This window comes from Pteropus alecto, unplaced genomic scaffold (assembly GCF_000325575.1).
Source record: "Pteropus alecto unplaced genomic scaffold, ASM32557v1 scaffold270, whole genome shotgun sequence".
NCBI classification, from domain to species: Eukaryota; Metazoa; Chordata; class Mammalia; order Chiroptera; family Pteropodidae; genus Pteropus; species Pteropus alecto.
The window spans coordinates 2,392,452-2,412,713 of NW_006430735.1; the positions used below are offsets into that span (position 1 = coordinate 2,392,452).

General features: G+C 37.3%; 2 protein-coding genes and 1 pseudogene across 11 annotated transcripts in view; 2 read left to right on the forward strand and 1 right to left on the reverse strand.

The window, feature by feature from the left end:
* IFT57 (intraflagellar transport 57) overlaps positions 1-494 on the reverse strand; it is a 49,461-nt gene extending 48,967 nt beyond the window's left edge. Inside the window, exon 1 of the mRNA XM_006905446.3 lies at positions 24-494. Within this exon, the coding sequence (XP_006905508.1) occupies positions 24-235 (212 nt within the window). The 5' untranslated portion in view covers positions 236-494. The remainder of the gene's footprint in view (positions 1-23) is intronic.
* Positions 495-536: 42 nt separating this feature from the next.
* Positions 537-20,262, forward strand: part of HHLA2 (HERV-H LTR-associating 2) — a 110,435-nt gene continuing 90,709 nt past the window's right edge. For 7 of the 10 annotated variants that reach the window (XM_025050959.1, XM_025050984.1, XM_025050981.1 and 4 more), the window contains exons 1-4: positions 540-836; positions 1,173-1,308; positions 2,504-2,584; positions 7,680-7,781. The gene's annotated coding sequence lies outside the window, so the exon portion shown is untranslated. Of the gene's footprint in view, positions 837-1,172; positions 1,309-1,671; positions 1,742-2,503; positions 2,585-7,679; positions 7,782-20,262 lie in introns of all 10 variants that reach the window. The other 3 variants (XM_025050967.1, XM_025050965.1, XM_025050968.1) reach the window with 3 other exon arrangements.
* Positions 17,359-17,474, forward strand: LOC112485215 (annotated as a pseudogene).

Consider the following 20,262-nt stretch of genomic DNA (forward strand, 5'->3'; position numbering starts at 1 on the left):
GCGTCTGGGACGAGGGCACCCACCTGGACGGGGGCTTCAGGTTGTTCTTCCGGAGGAGTTCCTCCTCATAGTGGAGCAGCTTCAGTTTCTCCACCAGGTCCTCCATCACCACGAACATGTGGTAGGCCGCGCCGGGCCCCCGCTCCACGACCACCTCCCCCGCCCCTTCGCCGCGGGACCGAGATACCCCATCCTCCAAACCCGACGGCGTGACCACGGCCGCGGCGGCCGCCATCGCAAAACACACAAAATCAGCTCAGAGTGGGCTCCGGCCCACAGAGCTCGGTGGACAGCGCTGCAGCAGCCAGGGCCGCCGCGACCGGTTACCAAGCGACCGCCGGGCAACCCGTCACCAGGGCAACTGGACTCCGCCTCCTTCCCGCCTGATCTCTTCTGAATTCTCTCCAACCAGGGCAGATTTTCTGCGTCACGTCACGTAGAACCCGCCCCTTCCTTTGCCTCTTAGGAGGGACGTGGCTGAGACGCAGCCCCGCCCCTCTTTGGGCGTGACGTCCAGCAACCCACGTCCGGCCGCGCCTCCTCCCCTTGCTGCTTAAAGGCAGAGGACGTCCGTGAGCGTTTCTGCTATGCTTTCCACCTGTCCTTTCACTGGCTGGAGGCGGGTTGAACCTGGTGGTTACCAAACGCCCCAGAGCGGTCGGCGGGTAGCAGTTTAAAAGATTAAAGAAAAAGGAAGACGGGCAGTGTTGAAGGCTATGCTAGCTAGCCCACTAATTTCTTTTTTAGTTTTCTTCTCAAAATGGAAAGTTTTCCCAGTTGTAAAGCTAGTTGGTATCCTGAAGTTTCCCTTTACATCAGCAACTTTCCAACGGGAGGTTTCTTTCCTTTTTTTCTTAAACTTAGTCTTTCATTAGGGAATGCTGTATTTGATCTAACAGTCTATTATTATAAGACCGTTAGAGTTATTCTTTGCTATTATAACAACATTAGGAAAGGGATTGTTGATTGGGGGAGGGGGAAGGAATGGCAGGGGATGAGCTAAAAAGGATGCACTGGGAAGGATTTGTTTTATATCAGAAACGGGAATTCTAAACTCACATCCTTCTCCTAATCTGTTTTAAGCCCATTACATGTATAAAGTTTGGGGGTTCCTTGTAAAAATCAAAATAAAGGAGGTAATCATAAAAAGAATTTATTTTTCTGCTCTATAGCTCTAAGTGTGGTTACGGACTACTGTACTCTGCAACTATTGACCTAGAAAATGCAAGAAAGGGGACGTAACTGACAGCTTTCCACTTCTCTGAAGTCTTGTGTATCAAGTTTTCCTAACTGCTACATAAAAATGAGGTAAGTGGCAGATGCATGGAAGTTTTCTGGGAGTAGAAAACTTATGGCAAGAGGTTGAACATGCGTTTGTGTTTATAATGTGATTTTTGAGGGCTCTGTGATTTCATATTTGCTACTAGAGAATATAGAAGTCACATTTTTGACATAACTGAAGTTTGAAATTTATCTGTAATTTTTTGTTTTTGTTAGAATGGGCTGAAGAGCACTTTTCATTTTACTATCATTCTAGACATAGCTTGTTTCTGATACTAATAAAGGTATCAAAATGAAAAATCAGAAAAGCAAATACTTTTTATTTACCAAAGAAAGGAAATACATAAAATAACTATTTTATATAAAAAACCACCCAACTATTTTATACAGAAGGCCACTGAGAATTGAAAAAATTACAGTTTGCCCACTCCAAGTCATTAACCAGCTGCTTTTAATAAAGGTGAGTGGAAAAATGGATTTGACTCTACTCCCCATCAAATCGGTCTTTTTCTTCTCGTTGTTAGAACAGTGTTTCTCCCCCATAGATCCCCGCCCCAACCACCACATGTGTGGGTGGGGGATATTGTGGTATGCCTGTATAACTTGCAGAGTAAAAATACCTGTATAGCTTTTTATGATTGAAAAAAATTAAAGCTCAGATACATGCTTTGGGTGCTTGGTTAATCAACAAGCAACATGTGACTTTTTAAATGACTCTCGAAAAGGTGTTAGATTTTACAGGTCAATTGGTAACACCCAGGGAGAGAGATGTTCACTCAAGGCATGCTGCCTACATTCTGACATTTTCAGAAACTTATATATAGCACTCGGGATAAAATAGTCACACATTGTTTTTTTGGCTGACGAGAGACCCTCCAACACCATACATACATTAGGGGAGGAGAAAACACCTCTCCCAGAACCTAGCCATTTCCTTCCCAGCTACAATGATACAGCCTGTCTTGAAGCAGTATGTAGAATTATTTTGCACCTTAATTGTTGTGAAGAAGGAAAAAGACTAAAATATAGTGTCGCCCAGTAACTGTAGCACAGAAAGAATGAAACAAAAGGGAAAGCCAACTGTTCAACACTGCTTTTGCCACAGAAAGACAGGAGAGAACACTGAAATATCATTTCATTTTTATAAGGCCCCAGGGATTATTTTTACTGAATCTTTCTTTACCCACAGTAGTTGATAACACTTTAAGAGGTTCTTTTCCAGATGGAAGTAGATTTCTGCATATATATGAGAACGCACACTCAAATCCTCTTCCAGCTGTCTGACCCACTTGGAAGCTTTCAGGTAATGGTGTTAGTATTTTTGCACTATCTCATTCATTGACTAATGAGTTAAGTTGGGGCTTGAAGAGAATGGAATATTAAGGCATGTTCATACTTCCTTTCAAGAATCTTAGAGATTTATCCCTGGCTCTGTGTTGACCACAATTATAATTGGGCTTCTGACTTCGACTTTTATCTCTTGCAGACTATTTGTGAAATAATTGAAGTAATTTTTAAGGCCCTTAAGATCTGTGACTGGGCTAATCTCTGAAAACCGAACAGCATCCCAGTCAAAGGTGGTTTAAGCTAAATGGATTTCCCTGAAAGGTACTGACCAAGGCTTGAGGTGAACAGGAGGCCGGTTCACAGATGGAAGAAGGCTTTCCAGCTGCATCTCAAAATAAAAGAACAAGGCCTCCAAAAAGACAAAGCAGGCTTAAAAAAACAAAGCTATTCTTTGTTATAAATGGCTTAGTACCACCCATTAGGTATGATTAAAACTTAGAAAACCACTAATTGACAAAACTTCCTTAATAGAAAGCATTTGCAAAAATTCTAGAAAGAAAAAAGCCATATTTAAATATGAAACATTAGTGGCAATGCCTTTTAAAACCAAAAACAAGGTGAAGACAGCCACTCTTCAAAGCTGGACTAGAGCAGAGCCAATACTGAGACAAAAAATTGGAAGTATTGCAGAAGAAACTGTTGCCGGTGATAAGATTAAGTAAAAAACACAAGAGAATCTGTAGACAAGCTCTTAAGACAGTGCAGCAAGTGTGCTGTATATGAGATCCAAACTGAAGAAAAGTTACTGGAAAAACAAACTTCAAAAACAAATCATATATAGCACCCAGGAATAAGTCTATCATTAAATTTTACTCAAAGTCATGGAAAAATCCAAATAGGGATACAATGTTCATGAATGAGAAAAATTAGTTACCTTTATCCAATCTATAACCTCAGTGCAATTTCAACAAAAATTCTAAGAGGACTGATATTGAAATGCATACATAAGCATGAGGCAGGAATCATGGTGTCAGATCGTAAATTTCCTGATAAAAGTATAACTTAAATGACATCACAGGAATAAATAGAAAATAGAGAGTCCAGAAACAAATGAAAATTTAATGAAAAGTTGGTATTACCAATAGAAGAGAAAGATGAACTATTCAATAAATGCCATTGAAGCTATGGGTTATCCATGTGGAAACCAAATTACATCTCTGAATTCTAACATAAATTCCAGATGAATTGGAAATGTAAATGTAAAATACTTGTAGGATGTTTAGAAGGAAACGAAATAGAGTATCTTGAACTTCAATGTAGGGAAGGATTTCTTGAAGGAAATGAACAAATTTTAAAGAAAAATTCATGAAAATTTAAGAACTTAGACACAAAAGAAGAATCTATAAAAAATAAAAAAGATATTTGTAACCCATATCATGTTGATGGATTAGTTTCCAGGATATACAGAAAGGTTATTGCAAGGTCTCTGTGCCATGTTGGAGGATTTTAAATGTGTTCTAGGTGAGGATTTCTTGGCCTTAGCATTCTTGACATTTTAGGCTGCATAATTCTTTATTGTTAGGGGTGGTTCTTTGCATTGTAGGGTATTTAACAGCACTCCTCTACCCAGTAGATGGCCCATCCATAGTTTTAACAACCCAAAATGTCTCCTGACATTGCCAGCTGGCCACGGGGAAACATTATCATCTCTGGTTGAGAATCAATGTTCTAGATGCATGGGTTGAAATAGCAAATGCCTTTATAAGGACCAGGAATGTAAAGATAAATGAGTGACTGAGTGATGTGAGTGTGGGGGATATTTGGGGAGGGTCTATTGTGAACTAGAAAATTCATGCCTCATCTCAAGGAGGGGATATTTTTTCCATGCAGGAATTTGGCCCAATTTTGCTGTGTTATGACTTTGCAAGGATCTGAACCTGGATTTGGATGTCAATGTGAAATCCTAATGTTCTTGAGGATGACCTTTCTACCCAGAAAATATTGTTTTGGAGACTACTTTAGTTGTTAAAGATATTTGATTTATTAATACATTGCAGTTCAAAATTGAGAGGCCTTTTTCTTTTCATATTCAAATCTTATTCAATTTGTAAATGTAGTAAATTTGTTACAGTCAGGTTTAAGGGGGGTGGGATTTACAAGTTAAATTCCTAAGTAGGTTTTAAATTGTTTGTAAATTTATTATATTTGTTTTAATATTGTCTGACAAACCATTCTAGATAATGTTAAATCTCCTGAATCTAAAAAAATAAAATAAAAATAAAAGGTCAGAGGAGAGAAGTTCTATTAAGTATTTTCAGTATTGTTTATAAATGTAGATTTCAATGTAAAACCAAATGTCTAAATCAATTACTCAATTACATATTATAAACTGGAATCATATGTCAGTCTGTTTCTCTAATAGGCTACATTTTCAAACATTGGATACATAAGTAGCAAATATGCACACATTATTCTTTACCATAATTATTACTACTGTGGATTTGACTTTAATCATTACTGAACTTAATGTTGCAGTTTTTCAGGATTAAAATAATACCCACCTGGGATTATTCATCATCCCAACCTAAACCTGTGATGTTTCCCATGCAACGTGCCAAGAGATTCCTGGGCCAGTTATAGAAGAAATTCTTGGCCAAAACACCAGTGGGACACACTAAGTCCTAACTTGCTATAACAAACTCTCTAACTTAGAAAGGAAAGTGGTTTTATAACCCATTCTGTGGGGTTTACTTCATTTTCTAGTTCTTCTCTACTAATGGAAGTCTTCTAACTCTACTAAGATTACAGGTAACTGCTTTAGCTAACTTTGGCTCTCATAGTAGACATATGCCATCTAATTATATTATACATATTTCAGGCTTTGTTTTGCTCCATGATCTCAATTTCTTGGGAGAGAAGCAAAGTACATGTGTGAACTGAGTTCACTTTACTGTCTCTTGTAAGTGGTTGGGGATGGTTATTGAAGGGTTTCAGGTAGAGGTGTGCGTGCTGGGGAAGGAGAGTTGAAGATTAATAAATTTGCATCTTAGAGTGTTCTGGTAATATTGTAGAGAAAGGACTATAGGAAGATGAAAATTGATTCAGAAGGCAGTTTGAATAGTCAGGTGAAATATGGTCCTGAACTGGGATGGTGGCAATTGAAATGTGAAAGAAAGTAATAGATGTTAGGAAAGAGATTCAACAGAACTTATTGACGGGCATCATGAGATGTTCTCTGGGGCATCAGTGGCACCACAGAGATGCCCCACTTTGGAGCAAGAAAGCTGGCCTTTATACTTCACATCATTGGATTATTGGTTGTGGCCTGTCTCAGGCTTCTTTGGGTGAAGTGGCTTCTGTTGGCCAAAGGTAATATTCTGGAGATGGATGCAATTGTGAACACTGGGCGGCCACATTAACAACTGGGGAATGGGTGCATCAGCCTGGTAAAAAGGGATCCAGGTAGGCACTGACAGATTTTACTATAATAGTTGACATTAAAGTGCAATACTTGAATTTATGTGGCATGTGTACTGAAGCAGTGAAACTGGTCTTAAACTAAGCTGAATTTCAAAAAAAAAAAAAAGGCTGGTAAAGATATAAACCATTGATCAATTATAGCGTAAAGTATCAGATGGGGAAACAGCAGATAAGTAACTGCAAATATTAAAACATTCTTGATAGTTCTGTTCCATCATGTATGTTGGTAACACTGATTTGATACATATCAGGTACTAACAAGAAGAATTGATCTTATTTGTCAGTTTTGAAGATTAAATAGAAATAGATTTATTCTTTAAAGGCTAGATTAAGAAGATTCAATTTATTTTACAGTCTGAGATGACATTTTTTTTTTCCCCTAGAGAAAATTAAATTCAAGACTAAATGTAAACGATAAATGCCGTAAGAAAAGGCTTATTATTAACGGGGCTTCCTAGAACCTAGTAAAAGCAAAATCTGCTAGATGCTACTCTTTCAGGGTACAGCTCTGCATCTCAGTGCAAAATATGCCAGACTTTCTGATGGCTTGTTTCCCAAATGGTTTTTGGCACCTTGTCTTGAGGCTTTGGAACCTGTTTCCCAAACCATTTCATTACATGGTAATAAAACATTAAATCCAAATGCCTTATTTTTATTCCTAGCTATTTAGTGAAGATGATTTCATGCTCCATAGCTACATCTTTTTCTTCACAAATAGAGCAAGAAATCCATTCTGCCTTTGCATCTAGTGAGATTTTGACAGAGCTGTTTTCTTTTTGAAGGTGTGAATGTGAAAGCCCAAACTAATAGATCCAGAGATTAGTGTTTTGCTTTTGACAACCACAGAGATTATCTTCTAGGTTTTTTTGTGCAGCAAATATTTGAGTACACATAATGTGTTAGGCACTTTGCTTGGGCATGGCGATACAAAGACTTACCAGCTTGGTGTCTGTGCTCAAACGTCTCATACTCTAGTGCAGGATACACATGTAAACTTGTCAAATACAAACTAGGATATAAAAAAGCAGAGTATGTTTTGGAAGAAGGCTCTCCAGACTTCTTGTATCCTACCCCTCTGCAAGACAGAGTTGGTTGTGCCCCCTCTGTTCCCCCATAGACTATGTTGTTTTCTTTCTCTCAAGTCCCATTTTTCAAATAGGCTCTGAAAAGTTGGGAAGAATTAGTCATGGGAAATTAGTAGGAGAACCAATATGATTGAGATAGCTCTCTTGCCTGGAGAGCTAAGCTTCAGAGCAAAGGTGATGGCTCCTCTCCTTTGTGTCTAATGTGGGGGCCGATGCTTTTGCTTAAGTGTTCAGGGACATGAGTTAACTTTTTTCCTAGGAACTTTAGCAAGGGGTCTGCTATATATAGTTATTCCCAGAATCTGGAGAAGGTATGCCCCTCTGGCCATCCACTAAGAATTCAAATTAGAATGAGTTTAAGTTCATTCAAAAGAACTCACCCCAAAAGTAGCCCTAAATCAAGAGCAGAAACTAAAATCTTTATGACTTTCTAACAACTTATTGTGTCTGATCTACATGCCCAGTATACACTTAAATATATGTATATAGCTGCAGAGTTCAGAGAAATACTCAAACTCTGTAAAACTTTTTTTTCCTTCTCCCCAGTACCCTAAGGCAGAGTGTGGATTTGTCACTGTAACATTGTGAGGAAAAGTAGACAGTCGATGGCACATAGACTGTGTGGTTATCTAAACCCCCAGGAAGAAGGTAAGATCTTCCCCACTTTTCCCCCAGAGAATAGGAATTAATGGTATTCCTTTCACTCGATAGTGCTGTGAAAAAAACAGCAGACTAAACAGATACTAGCTCATTCTTTCCTCATTAATGTGAAATGTTTATACTTATTTGGTTCATTTCCAGACTTCAAACTTTGAGCAGATTTCTCTTTGCTTATGCTCATGCCTGAAAAACTGTTTTTGTTTGCATAGCTTTAAAATAAGATTTACTCTCTAATAGAACAACCCACTTCTAATTCTCTCAGTCTTCTCGATTATCATGTTTGTTCTTTCAGATTAACTCTAAATTTATTTAATGTTAAAATATGTACTCTTAGAATACATTTTATAATATCGAGTTTACCATCCAGCAACATATCGTATACTTGACACTCTTGTGGGGTTAAAAAGATCTCTGAAAAACTGTTTTATTCTTGATTTTCAATCTGACAGTCAATTTTAAAACAAATTTTTGCTATTTTTCTTATGCTGATAAGTTAGCACTGTTGAATATGAAAACTTCATAGTTTTACTTTTTGAAGGTAAGGACAGATTATTATACTGCAAAAGATTTGACTCTTTTAGGCTTCTTGGAGGAAGAATAATATTTTTTTGTAAGTAAAATTAGAAATGCTCAAGAATCTTGCTCTTTCAAAGGAAGCACAAAGTCTTTTTATTAAATAAAAAAACAATCTTTATTCTTTCTTGAAGTACAAGGATGGCTTCCTGATAGCTTCTCCTGCAGATCTGGTCCTCTTTCATACTTTTGTCTGTATTGTTCCCAGAGTAATCTTTCTAAAATGCAAATATGGACACGTCACTGGCCTACCTGACACCAATACATGGATCTTCCATTTGGGAAAAAAAATCAGATGTTTTAATCCCACTATATAAGCCTCCAGAGAAGGTCCAGGTTTTGTGAGAACTGAAACTTATGCAATTGGGGGTGGGTTCCTTTTAAATAAAAATAAATGTAAAAATTTGAATTCAAAATCAGCTACAGGGCCTTTGAAGGGACAATGCCAGTGAGGCTCCCTTGAGAATACATTGCACTAATTTCCTGGTACGTGTGCCTCTACTAAGGGAGTTGTTTTATCATTGCAAATGAGATGAGATTCCTGGGTCAGTAAATAATGACCAAGATAAAGTATCCAATCAGATGAAGTTGAAAAAACTTTTTCTTCTACTCTTCTTGATTCTCTGGCTGGCGCCCTTCAAGTTAGATTGACAAAAGACAGATTAACAAGAGAAAAACAGTTTATTAACAGGTACGGTGAGATTATATGCGGGGGAAACTCAGTGATGACTAGAAACTCAAAGAGGTCGTTAGAACTTGAGCTTATACAGAATAGTAGAATAGTATTTTAACAAAGAACAATAGATATGTAGAGAAGTTACAAGACAAATGAAAAGGGTTTTAAGTTTCTATGGTAAATATATGGGAGAAAATAATGGAAAATAAGGGTTGTTTTGGTAAGGCATTTTATATAGTTTCCCCTCAGTGCTGTCTTTGGGCTGGTAAGAGTCTCTGGTGATTAAGAGTCAATGTTTAATTTTAGACAAATGTGGGCGAGTGCAGAGATATTTTGGGGTGTTTGCTATTTCTCAGTTGTCTTCAACTCAAATAATCCGTATGCCAGAGTGGCATATTTTGGTTTGTCATATTGTGATCCCCTGTAGCATAGAGATCTCTGACTAGAACTCAAAGTCAGCTGGCTAAATATGGCCAGGATGGTTCTTCCTAACATGAGACAGACATGCTGAGCCCTTTTTATAGTCATTCTAATAAGGAGAATGTTATGCCCAGAGTTTTCAGACTAGATTGGTTTCAAATAGGTTCAAGTTTGACCCTTAAATTACTAAATTAAAGTTAGTTTAATTACTTCTCTGTGATTTGAGATTTCAACTCTACCCAGTAGTAACTAACTTTCTTCACTAATCTTTACCTACCTGGTTGAAATATCTATTTAACAGTCTTCCTATCTGGCCGAACCACAATTCTTAATGACACTTTAATAGTGGCTGACTGTATTCTGTGTCTTGTACCTTTGGCTTTGTAGTCAACACCACCAAAGTCATGCTAATGACACCTGTGATTAACTCTTCCTCACACCAAACATTGGTTCTGGTTTCTCCTCAGTCGACATTGGAAAGCGTTGGAATGACAAGAACTGGTACATATACCTTGTCATTTTTTTTTTTTTGCCCTATGTAACCACTCTCTCCTCTAAATTCAGTTCCTCCCTTTTGTTTCCTCTAGAGCCTCTTTTTTAAAGATGGTAATGATTCCTTATTCTTTAGGTGACTTTTTCTCTAAAGCACTCATGTTAGTCCAAGTCTTCTAAGAATTAGAGACTAAAATGGGATGAGACATGTAAAAAGTTTATTAGGCTATATTGCATATGATAGAAAATGGGAAGAGACCTGGCAAAGGCTGGGTCAGCAGTCAGATCGTAGTGCAAGACTAACCCCAAGTGAAGAATAAAGGGAAGGAAGAGCTCATTTTACATACTATGCAGTTTATGTGCCTCACTCATAGCTGGCAGACTTTTGTATCACGCTATATCTGAGTGGAATGAATATTCCCAGGTTTGGAATATGTTGCCTCCAGAAGCCAAAGAGCCCTTCTAAATGCTTCGCTTCCTTCTTTGTGTAGAGAATTCAAGATACAGTAATTTGTCTTTTTACTTTGTAGCATGTCCCAGCATGCCCCTGATCACTGGATTCTCAAAACTTCACTGAAGGGACTGGCACCTGAATCTTTGATCTCTTAACGTCTAGAGTGCATGCATTTTACCAAGGCCTCTAGCATGCTAACAGCTTCTTGCTTCTGCTCAATCACTATCATATCTTGATGTAATGGATAGGTCTGATGTTCTATGGGATATCCTGAAGGTTTAAATCTCTTTAGACTATGACAGAAGGCAGAAGAATTAACATAGCCCTTAGGGAAATTTTTAAATGAATATTGTCCATCCATGTGAATGCAAACTGTTTTTGATCCTCTTTCCTGATTTGAGTTGAATAAAATACATTCATTAGATTAATGGCAGTATATATGTGCTATATTTGCTCAACCAAGCATACCACGCCTGGTATAGTAGTTACAATCTAGGATACACCTTATTTGCATTGTGATAGTCCACGGTCATTCTCCAGGATCTGCTAAGCTTTTGAAGGGGCCAGAGTAATGAAATGGAGATGGGATAGGAGCCACCATTGCTGCATCCTTCAGGTCTTTAATGCTGGTACTCATCTTTGCCACACCCCTCCATGGGATATGGTAATGTTTTTGATTTACTATTTTGGTGAGGACAATTTCACAGGTTTCCATTTGACTGTTTCCATATTGATAGCTCTTACTCCAGAGGTCAGGGACACAATTTGAGGATGGCCCCAACTGCCAAGTTTATCCATTTGAACCATGCATACAGACTGTATTGTCATGGTACATACTTGTCATGGTGTGGCAGGGTCCTTCTTCCTAGGGCACCAACCCCTTCTTTAGTCAATGGGTTACAGATGTGAAAATTATTTCTGGTCTGGGAATGAACAAGTGATTGTGACTTTATTAGACAACCATTCTCAGCATCCTGCTCCTCCATTCTTTCTTTGGTTATGAGGTAAAGCAACACACTTGTTAGCTGCCCATCTGTCTTGCCCCTAGAGACACCATGCTCTATTAATCATCTCTACAACTCCCTGTGGGTCAAACAGGCTTGGCTGCCCTCTGGCCTTGCCAATCATTATGATAATTACATCCTGACAGACAAGTGCTGCCATCTGGCCTCTATTACTCCAAGGCCCCATCATCTCCATGGAAATTAACCAACCCAGTTATGTAACTGCTTCTAGTATCAACATCTCTGGCCTGTAGATGAAAGCTGTTACAGAATTTCTTAGGGGTGCTGGTGTCCATCTCACCACTGCATCCTCAATGGCCTCAGTGAATGGTGTGCTCTCTGGGCCCTCCTGTGGAACATAATCTTCTGGTGGGCTTCAGACCTTTTATATCAATGCCACATGCCCACTTCCGTCAGCTGCTTACTTCCTTCATCTTCCTTTTGCTAGGGTAACTTGACATTTCTACTTTATTGAGAATCAACCAAGCTTCTAAAAGCTACCTAGCTGTGAGTTTACCTATCCTCTGGGGTCTTTGCTAAATGTTAAATCCTGGGGCTTGGTAAAGGGTCCCCAGGTCAGTGAATTCTGGTTTATTCAGTTGTGCATTCTATCTCCATTGATCAAGCACCACCAGAAGTGGAATTTCTTGACTCCCGCTGGTATATGCCACGTCATATGTATAATTCATTCGATGTATAGTCCCTTTCCTCCCTTATAAGGCCCAGCACATCTCCAGCTGGGTTAAACTGAGATTTAACCCTACTTATTAGCCTGGCAGCCAGATGAGGTAGGAAGGGAAGGCTGCGTGTGTATCATGTGTTGCCTGAGACTTCTGCTGTGCTAGGAGATGCTACAGAAATGCTGGTTTTTACTGGGATGGGATGTGCTACTTCTGCAATTCTCTAGGGTCTGGAAGGTTACAAAGTCAATATTCTTAGGACATCTAGTCAAATGTCCCTATCCTACCTCAGTTTTCCAGGTTTTTCCCATCAGGTCCTGACCGTCACACAGCTGACCTTCCTTGACTGAGACTTAAAATGTCCCTGGAGCTCTGGGACTTTAACAGTCAGGTCTTCAGCCTACTGTTCCACTGTGTCTGGCCTCCCAGCAGGAGATGGGCCTCTCTGTAAGCTACCCCCTAGGTTCTCTGACTCTCATATTTAGCTTTCAACTACTTGTTTACAGCCTTTGTCTCCCATTTTCCCTCTTCAGGGTATCAATACAACTTAGCAGTAACCAGCCAACTACCCTACCTTTGTAAGCATTGTTCCCCCAATATTTTTCAAATGCTAGTATTATCTCTACATGTCACAACATTCACCTCCACTGGAATATTGTCCAGAGAGTGCCATTCACCAAGGCCAACAGGAATGCACAGGTGAGAGGTCACTGAAATCTAGCAATTTGGTCACTGAAATCTAGCAGTTATTCACTACCTTTTGCCAGAAACTGTGTGTGTTCCACCTGTCAAACAGGACAGTGTCTTCTGTCTGGTAGTAAGTAGTGAGCCAGTACCAAATCCCCATCTTGCTGCCTGTTTCTTGGACCACTCCTGTTACCATTTGGTGTTTGTTTGAGTCCTCTAAAAATAAGAAACTAAGACTGGGTTAAACATAAAAGGATTTTATTAGAGAAAGTACCTATATGAGAAAAAATGGTGAGAGAGATAGAAAAGGCTGGAAGAGCTGACAGACCATGGGCAGGTGTGACCTGAGTGAAGAAAAGAAGGAAGGTTGAGTGGAAGCATGTGGTTACAGTCTAAGGAAAGCTCAGCAAGGCTGTCGAGGAAGTCCTCGAGCAAAGACCAACCATCTGAGGAGCCCCACGTCTCCTATAGTTCTCAGCCATTGCCTGGAAGCAGCTTTTGGAAAGCATTGCCTCTGCACAAACAAGGCAATCGTTTTACAGATTGCAGCCGTTAAAGCCTCTGGTCAATTCTGCTCATTCTCCTGGCACCACAGCTTGCTCAGTGTTTTAGTTACTGTTTATGCATAACAATATACACCAAAACTTAAAGCTTGACAGCATCCTATTACATTTGTACTGTTAAAGAAAAAAGGCCACAGTTTGATTATACCCCTAGAACGAACAAACAGTCATGTAACCAAAATTTAAATTTTCCCAATTTCCCTAAAATGCTGACTCTGATATTAAATAAAACTTAAGCTTTTCTTTATGTCAATGGGAACTTACAGCTTTCTAGCCAATCAGCTACAAATAAGTAAGCTTATACAGTGTTACTACCATAAAAGGAATGTTTCTAGTAACCAATCACAATAGAAAACAATGTACTTTCTCATTTCATGCTTTGTAAACTGAGTTGTAACTGCTGAGACCTGAGCTTCATACCAGTTTTGGTTTTGAAGTTACTCTGTTTGCAAACAGTTTGTTTTTTGCTTAATAAAATATTTATATCAAGTAAATCTCTGAGTTTTCTTCGGACAGTAGCTTCTCTGGCTCAAGAACTCAAATAGAATATATCAAGAATGCCTTATCTTTGCTCCATAGTTTAGGGTCTCAGCTAGGAAGACTAGAAGGCTGTAGTGACTCCATGGTTCGAGGCTGGATTCCTCTGAAGGGTTATTCATAACAGGCACATAGGCTGAGATGGTATAAGGATTAGAGCTACCTAAAGTGCCTAACACGGCCTCTCCATGTGATCTGACTTCCTCATAACACCACTAACTTAGGCTAAGCCAACTTCTGACAGGGTGAATTAGGGCTCCAAGTATAAGTGTTCTAGTGAACAGGGTGATTTAGGGCTCTAGTATAAGTGTTTTATGACCCAGCCTCTATTGTACTGTGTTGGTCAAAGCAGTCACAAGCCCACCCAGTCTCGTTGGGAGGGGACAACCCCCTCCCCACCTTTTGATGGGAGAAGCAACATAATTTTCTGGCCATTAAAAAAACATACACACAACTGGTCAACAGGTTTCTGTAAGGAAAGGTGTTGAAAACCTTCAGCTTAATTGGTTGCTATTGCTAGCTTCCTGGATTTATACTCATCATAACACTCTTCAGCTTATATTATAATTGCCTGTTTACTTCTGTTTCAGTCTTCCTTGTTACCCTGCACCTGGCACACAGATGCTTAATAGGCATTCAATTAACTGTTCCTTCCTAAAACCTACTTTGGGAGCAAAACTAACATATATAATAGTGTGCAACATAGGAGAATAAAATTACAAGTTCACATGGTTCGAGTTGTACTATAAGAGTTAAGTTTTCTTTGATCTCTCTTCTGAATTAAGTCCAGGTTGATGAAGACCAGGAATTATCCAAACAAACTAGGATTATCCCTTTTTCTGAGGTGGTTGATAAACATTTCAACTATGGTCTGACATTCTAAAATAATAAAATCCTAACAAGCCTTCTGAAATGGCCTTTTGGAAATTAGGTGACTTAATTCTTATCCAAAGGCAATTAAATGGCCTTAATGAGTAATTAATGACTTCTTAAAGATGTCCTCAGTCTATTAAGTGCAATGTGTTTACCACTGTAAGGAAACTGTAAGAGAATTGGGGAGAATGTCAGCACTTAATCTTCAAGGACATTCAGAACAATTCTTTAACTTTTCCCTTCTCATATCTCCCTTTAAAAATATTACCAAAAAGTAAATGAAAAATATTAAATAATTAAATGGATGAAAGCATTTAAACTCTATGGTTAAAATGTAAAATGACAGAAGAAGCAAGAGGGAAATGAACAAGACCAAACCAAAATGCAGCTATGGCTGTGTGTCAAATTACTCTTGCGTTTGTTTAATCTCTATGTGATTTACACATGACGAGCTAGCTAATTTGTGATATTGTTTGGAGAACTCAGAGGTATCAGAGTGAAGGCAGCTTTTCCAAACTAAAATGAGTTGGGAAGATAAGAAAATCCACCATTTAAAATAAATTGGCTCAGGGACTAGCTAAAACTCAGTACAAAGCTATATTATGAATGAAATCCTTATTGGAAACTTAGCTTTGACCTATTCGTAAATATAAAATTCTTACTTCAGTCCTGTGCAGTAATAGATAATCATTTATTTATAATTTTGATTTTGCCTGTGAACATTTGCGTAACTTGGTAACTTAAGAAATTTACAGAATTTTAAAGAGAAAACAAAGATCCATTGAAATTAGAAAAACAGCTTTCCTAACAATCTATGCTTTTCATCATTGATTTGCTAGAACAGTAGATTTACTTTGAATTGTATAGAGTCTAATTACTGGACTTGGGATGATCTGTCTTGAAGACTGGTGGGATTACACCTTTATCTTTCTTGTATTCTCCTTGATTTTTGTTGTCAATAGAAGAGTAGACAGCTTTCTCTGTGGTCTCCCTGTCTTGCTTTCTGTCAGGCCTTCTCAAAGAGAATATGAATGTGGAGTTGGAAGATAGCTTTTTAACTTTGTTTTAGCATAGACTCTACTGAGTGGAAAGCTAAAAATAGCAGTGAAAAGTACTATGAATTCACAAAGATCTGGTTAGGTAGTTTTATTCTGATTAGAGACCAATTCTAGCAGTTATGAAGGAAGGAAACTGAGGCACTTATGTCTGACATCAAGGCTATAAAACTAAAGAGAAGATTCTTTTAGTTTGAGAAATTAATTGAATTTACTGGAATCTTAAGAGAACATAATCATTCAATATATATCAATAATATAAGAATTTTGTGATACCTATTTATCATTGGTTGTTTCTGGCTATAAAGTCAAGGTAATTAACTGAGGATTAATCCTTTTACATACAAAACCCAGCATTTGATAGGAATCTTCTTAAATGTGTGATGTATGTGATCCTGATATATTAAAAACTAGTTCACTGAAGAGCAGTTATGCTGCTGTTATGAAGATACCTACCCCAACAAGGATATTTCAACTTACTGCAGTTTGATGGAGCCTGTACATCTCTGTGTTAAAAGTCTCCACAGTTGATCCTGAAATGCAGCTAGAAGCTATAGCATCATCCCCAGAAAGTTACTGCTTTTATCTTGGATCAGGTTGCTATGTATAAAAATTCAGAACTACTTTTTTTTTTTTCACCAGATACTGTTTGTTGGATTAACTACACCACCCTGTGACATTCTGCAATGTGAATTTTCCTCCCTTAATTATCACTTCATCCACTTAGGCTTCAACTTTCTATCATTACTGTTCTACCTTACAGTAAAGATTTTCATCCTTTATGAAGAAGAAATAAAACCCAAATTAAGCAGTTCTGCCTCCTTTTACTGGATGATTTTTTTTAAAATCATATTCTTCAAGTAATGAGGTCTGTCCTGTCTTTATTGCCTTCTTCTTTTGCAAATCTAATTTTTACTTCCTACTGCAATCGTTACTGGTTTTGGTTATATTGCCTATTCCATGAAACTATAATCTGAGTTGTTAAATTTAGGTACATGTTGCTCTTTTTCTTCTGTTATCTCCCAAATGATTCAAAGTTCAGATTGAGCCTCCCATTAGGGCCGAACTATCTCACAATAATAAACTGTCTGGCATTTAGATGCTCTGAATGTTTTGAAGTAAACCTTCCTAGTATCTGGCATACTTTTCACATGTTCTTGATGCTCTTTTCTTTGGTTGTGATAGGTTCTGAGGTGTTTTCACTTTCTCTCAAAGTTTCTATTCTACTTCAAAAAACATTAATTTATGTAGGTCAGAGTGAAATTAATTCAAGAGAAGCAAATACTTTCTTCCAGAAAAGCAGTTTCTTAAAAATCCTGCTTTATCTTTACAGAAGTAGAATTTTTCTATTAGTTTCTACAACAGAAAAAAGTTAGAATCAACTAACATATCCAGTGGTACGTAGTTAACATTTCATTGTATAAATGGGCTCTAATTTGGGCAACATTAAAAAAAAAAAATAAGGACGTGGTTCTATAGCGTAGTGGTTAGCACGTCTGCTTTACATGCAGAAGGTCCTGGGTTTGTGCCCCAGTGGAGCAATGGTCCATGGTCTGTGGCCATGCCACCCTGAACAAGCTTGATGTCTGATCTCGGAAGCTAAGCAGGCTTGGGCCTGGTTAGTACTTGGATGGGAGACCACCTAGGAAGACCAGGTGCTGTAGGCATAAATAATAATAATATAATAATAATAATAAGATGTTTTAGGATGTTTAATGACACAGAAAAATACTCATGCAAATAAAATGTAGGTTTGAAAAATTGCATACAAACAGTATAATATCAGAAATTCTAAAAATATATACATACAAAAATAAGATTAATCATCTTAACAAAAGTTATTTTGTAATGATTACATTACCTGTGTTTTTAATTTTCCAAAATCTCTATAATCATATACTACTTTAAAAATAAGGAAAGGTTATTAGGCTGGTTTTTTATCATACATGTATTTCTGTTAATGGGTGTCTGCTTTGTTGGGATTCTCTATCATTTTCACATCTTGGTTTGGAATGTTTAATAATCACTTATCAAGTACAATACAGGGACAGAAGAAACAGTTCCTTGCTAAATAAAGTTCTGATTCTTTTTCATGATAGCTAGCGTGTGAGTACTTACTGTGTGCTAGGCACAGTGCCAAGGGTGTGAAGTACACATTGTTTTATGTATCTTAGATACTACTTCATTTAATCCTTCGGAAAAAAGATGATGTTTTATACATGATGACACTGAAGCTCAGACTGTCCAGTGTCACACAACCAATATATGCTGAGCTATATAACCTTTCCACTATAAAGCTCGTAACCTTTTCACTCTAAAGTGAATATTACCGTGCTTCCTCCACAGTACTTGGATAATATAGCAGTTCCTAACAGAATTATTTGTATATACAATTAAATTTCTCCATTACCCAGCCTCTCAGTTAGATTTTTATTAAACTTTTTATTTTGAGATAATTGTATATTCTCATGCAATTGTAAGAAATGATGCAGAGAGATCCTGTGTACCCTTTAGCTAGTACACTTCAATGGTAACATCTTATAAAACTATGGTACGATATCACAATCAGGATATTGACATTGATACAGTCAAGATACTTCAGCACAAGGATCTCTCATGTTGACCTTTTATAACCACATCCACTTTCCTTTCCACCCACATAACCCCTGACAACCACTAAACTTCTCTGTTAGTTGTCACTGCAAGAATACTTTATAAATAGAATCAAATAGTGTGCAACCTTTTGGGATAGGCTTTTTAAACTCAGCATAATTCTCTGATGAGTCATTCAGATTGTATGTATGAATAATTAGTTCTCTTTTATTTGGAGTAGTGTTCTATGGAATAGATATACCACAATTTACTTAACCATTCACCCACTGAAGAATATCTGGGTTGTTACCAATTTTCTATTACAAATAAAGCTGTTATGAACATTTCTGTTCAGATTTTTTTAATTAAAAAATTTCTTTTCAATTACAGTTGACATTCAATATTATATTAGTTTCAGGTATACAGAATAGTAGTTAGACATTTACATAACTTACAAAGTGATCTCCCTGATAGGTATTGTACCCACCTGACACCATAGTTATTAGAAAATTATTGACTATAGTTCCTAAGCTCTACTTTACATCCCTGTGACTATTTTCTAACTGTTAATTTGTGCTTCTTAATCCTGTAACATTTTTACCCAGCCCTCAAGCCCCCTCCCATCTGGCAACCATCAGTTCTCTATATTTATGAGTTTTTTTTCTGTTTTGTTTATTCATTTATTTTGCTTTTTTAGATTCAATACGTAAGTGAAGTCATATGATATTTGCTTTTCTCTGACTTATTTCACTTACCAAAATACCTCATAGGCCCATCCATGTCACAAATGGTAAGATTTCATTCTTTTTTATAGCCAAGTAAAATTCCATTGTATATACGTACCACTTTTTCTTTATTCATTTGTTTTTTGATTGGAGACTTTAATCAATTTACATTTAAAGTAATTATTGATAAGTATGTAGTTACTACCACTTTATTATTTTCTGATCATTTTTATCGTTCTCTGTTCCTTATTCTCTTGCTTTCTTCCCTTGTATGGTGACTTTTCTATAGTGTTGTGTTTGGATTCCTTTCTTTTTATTTCTTACATATCTCTTGCAGATTTTTGGCAGTGGTTACCACGTGCTTCATATATACCAAATATATATATATACCAAACTACGTTTATAGCAGTCTGTTTTAAGTTTATGGTCACTTAAGTTCAAACATATTGTAAAATCATTACCATTTTTACTCACCCCCTTCACGTTTATGTTTTTGTCATTTTTTACTTCGTGCGCGTGTATGTGTATGTATGTTTGTGTGTATCCTTTAATATATTATTGTAATTACATGATCTTCCTACTTTTGCCTTTTAACCTTTGTACTACCTTCAGTATTGGTTGATCCACTGTTCGTATTATGTGTTTGACTTTGTCAGGGAGAATTTTTTCTTCATAATATTTCCTTATTAATATTTTTGATTTTTTTTTTCTTCTTCTTAAAGTCCCTTTAACATTTCTTATAATACTAGTTTAGAGGTAAGGAACTTCTTCAGCTTTTTCTTGTCTAGGAATTACTGGTCAGGGTTTTTTTTATAAATGTAAGTTTTCATTCTCTTGGATAAATGCTCAAGGATGCAATTGCTGAGTCATATGGTAGTTGCATGTTTAGTTTTTAAAGAAACTGCCAAACTCTTTTTCAGACTGGCTCTACCATTTAATGTTCCCATCAGCAATGTATGAGCGACTCAGTTCCTCCATATGCTCACTAGTATTTGGTGTTGTCACTATTCTGTTTTAATTTTCATTGTCATATTTTAATTTTATTATTTTAAAATTTTATTTTTTTTGCCTTTTTGATCAGGTTTTTCTTCAAAATTAGCTGTCCAAAGTGATCTGACCTTTACGAAACAAATTTCAG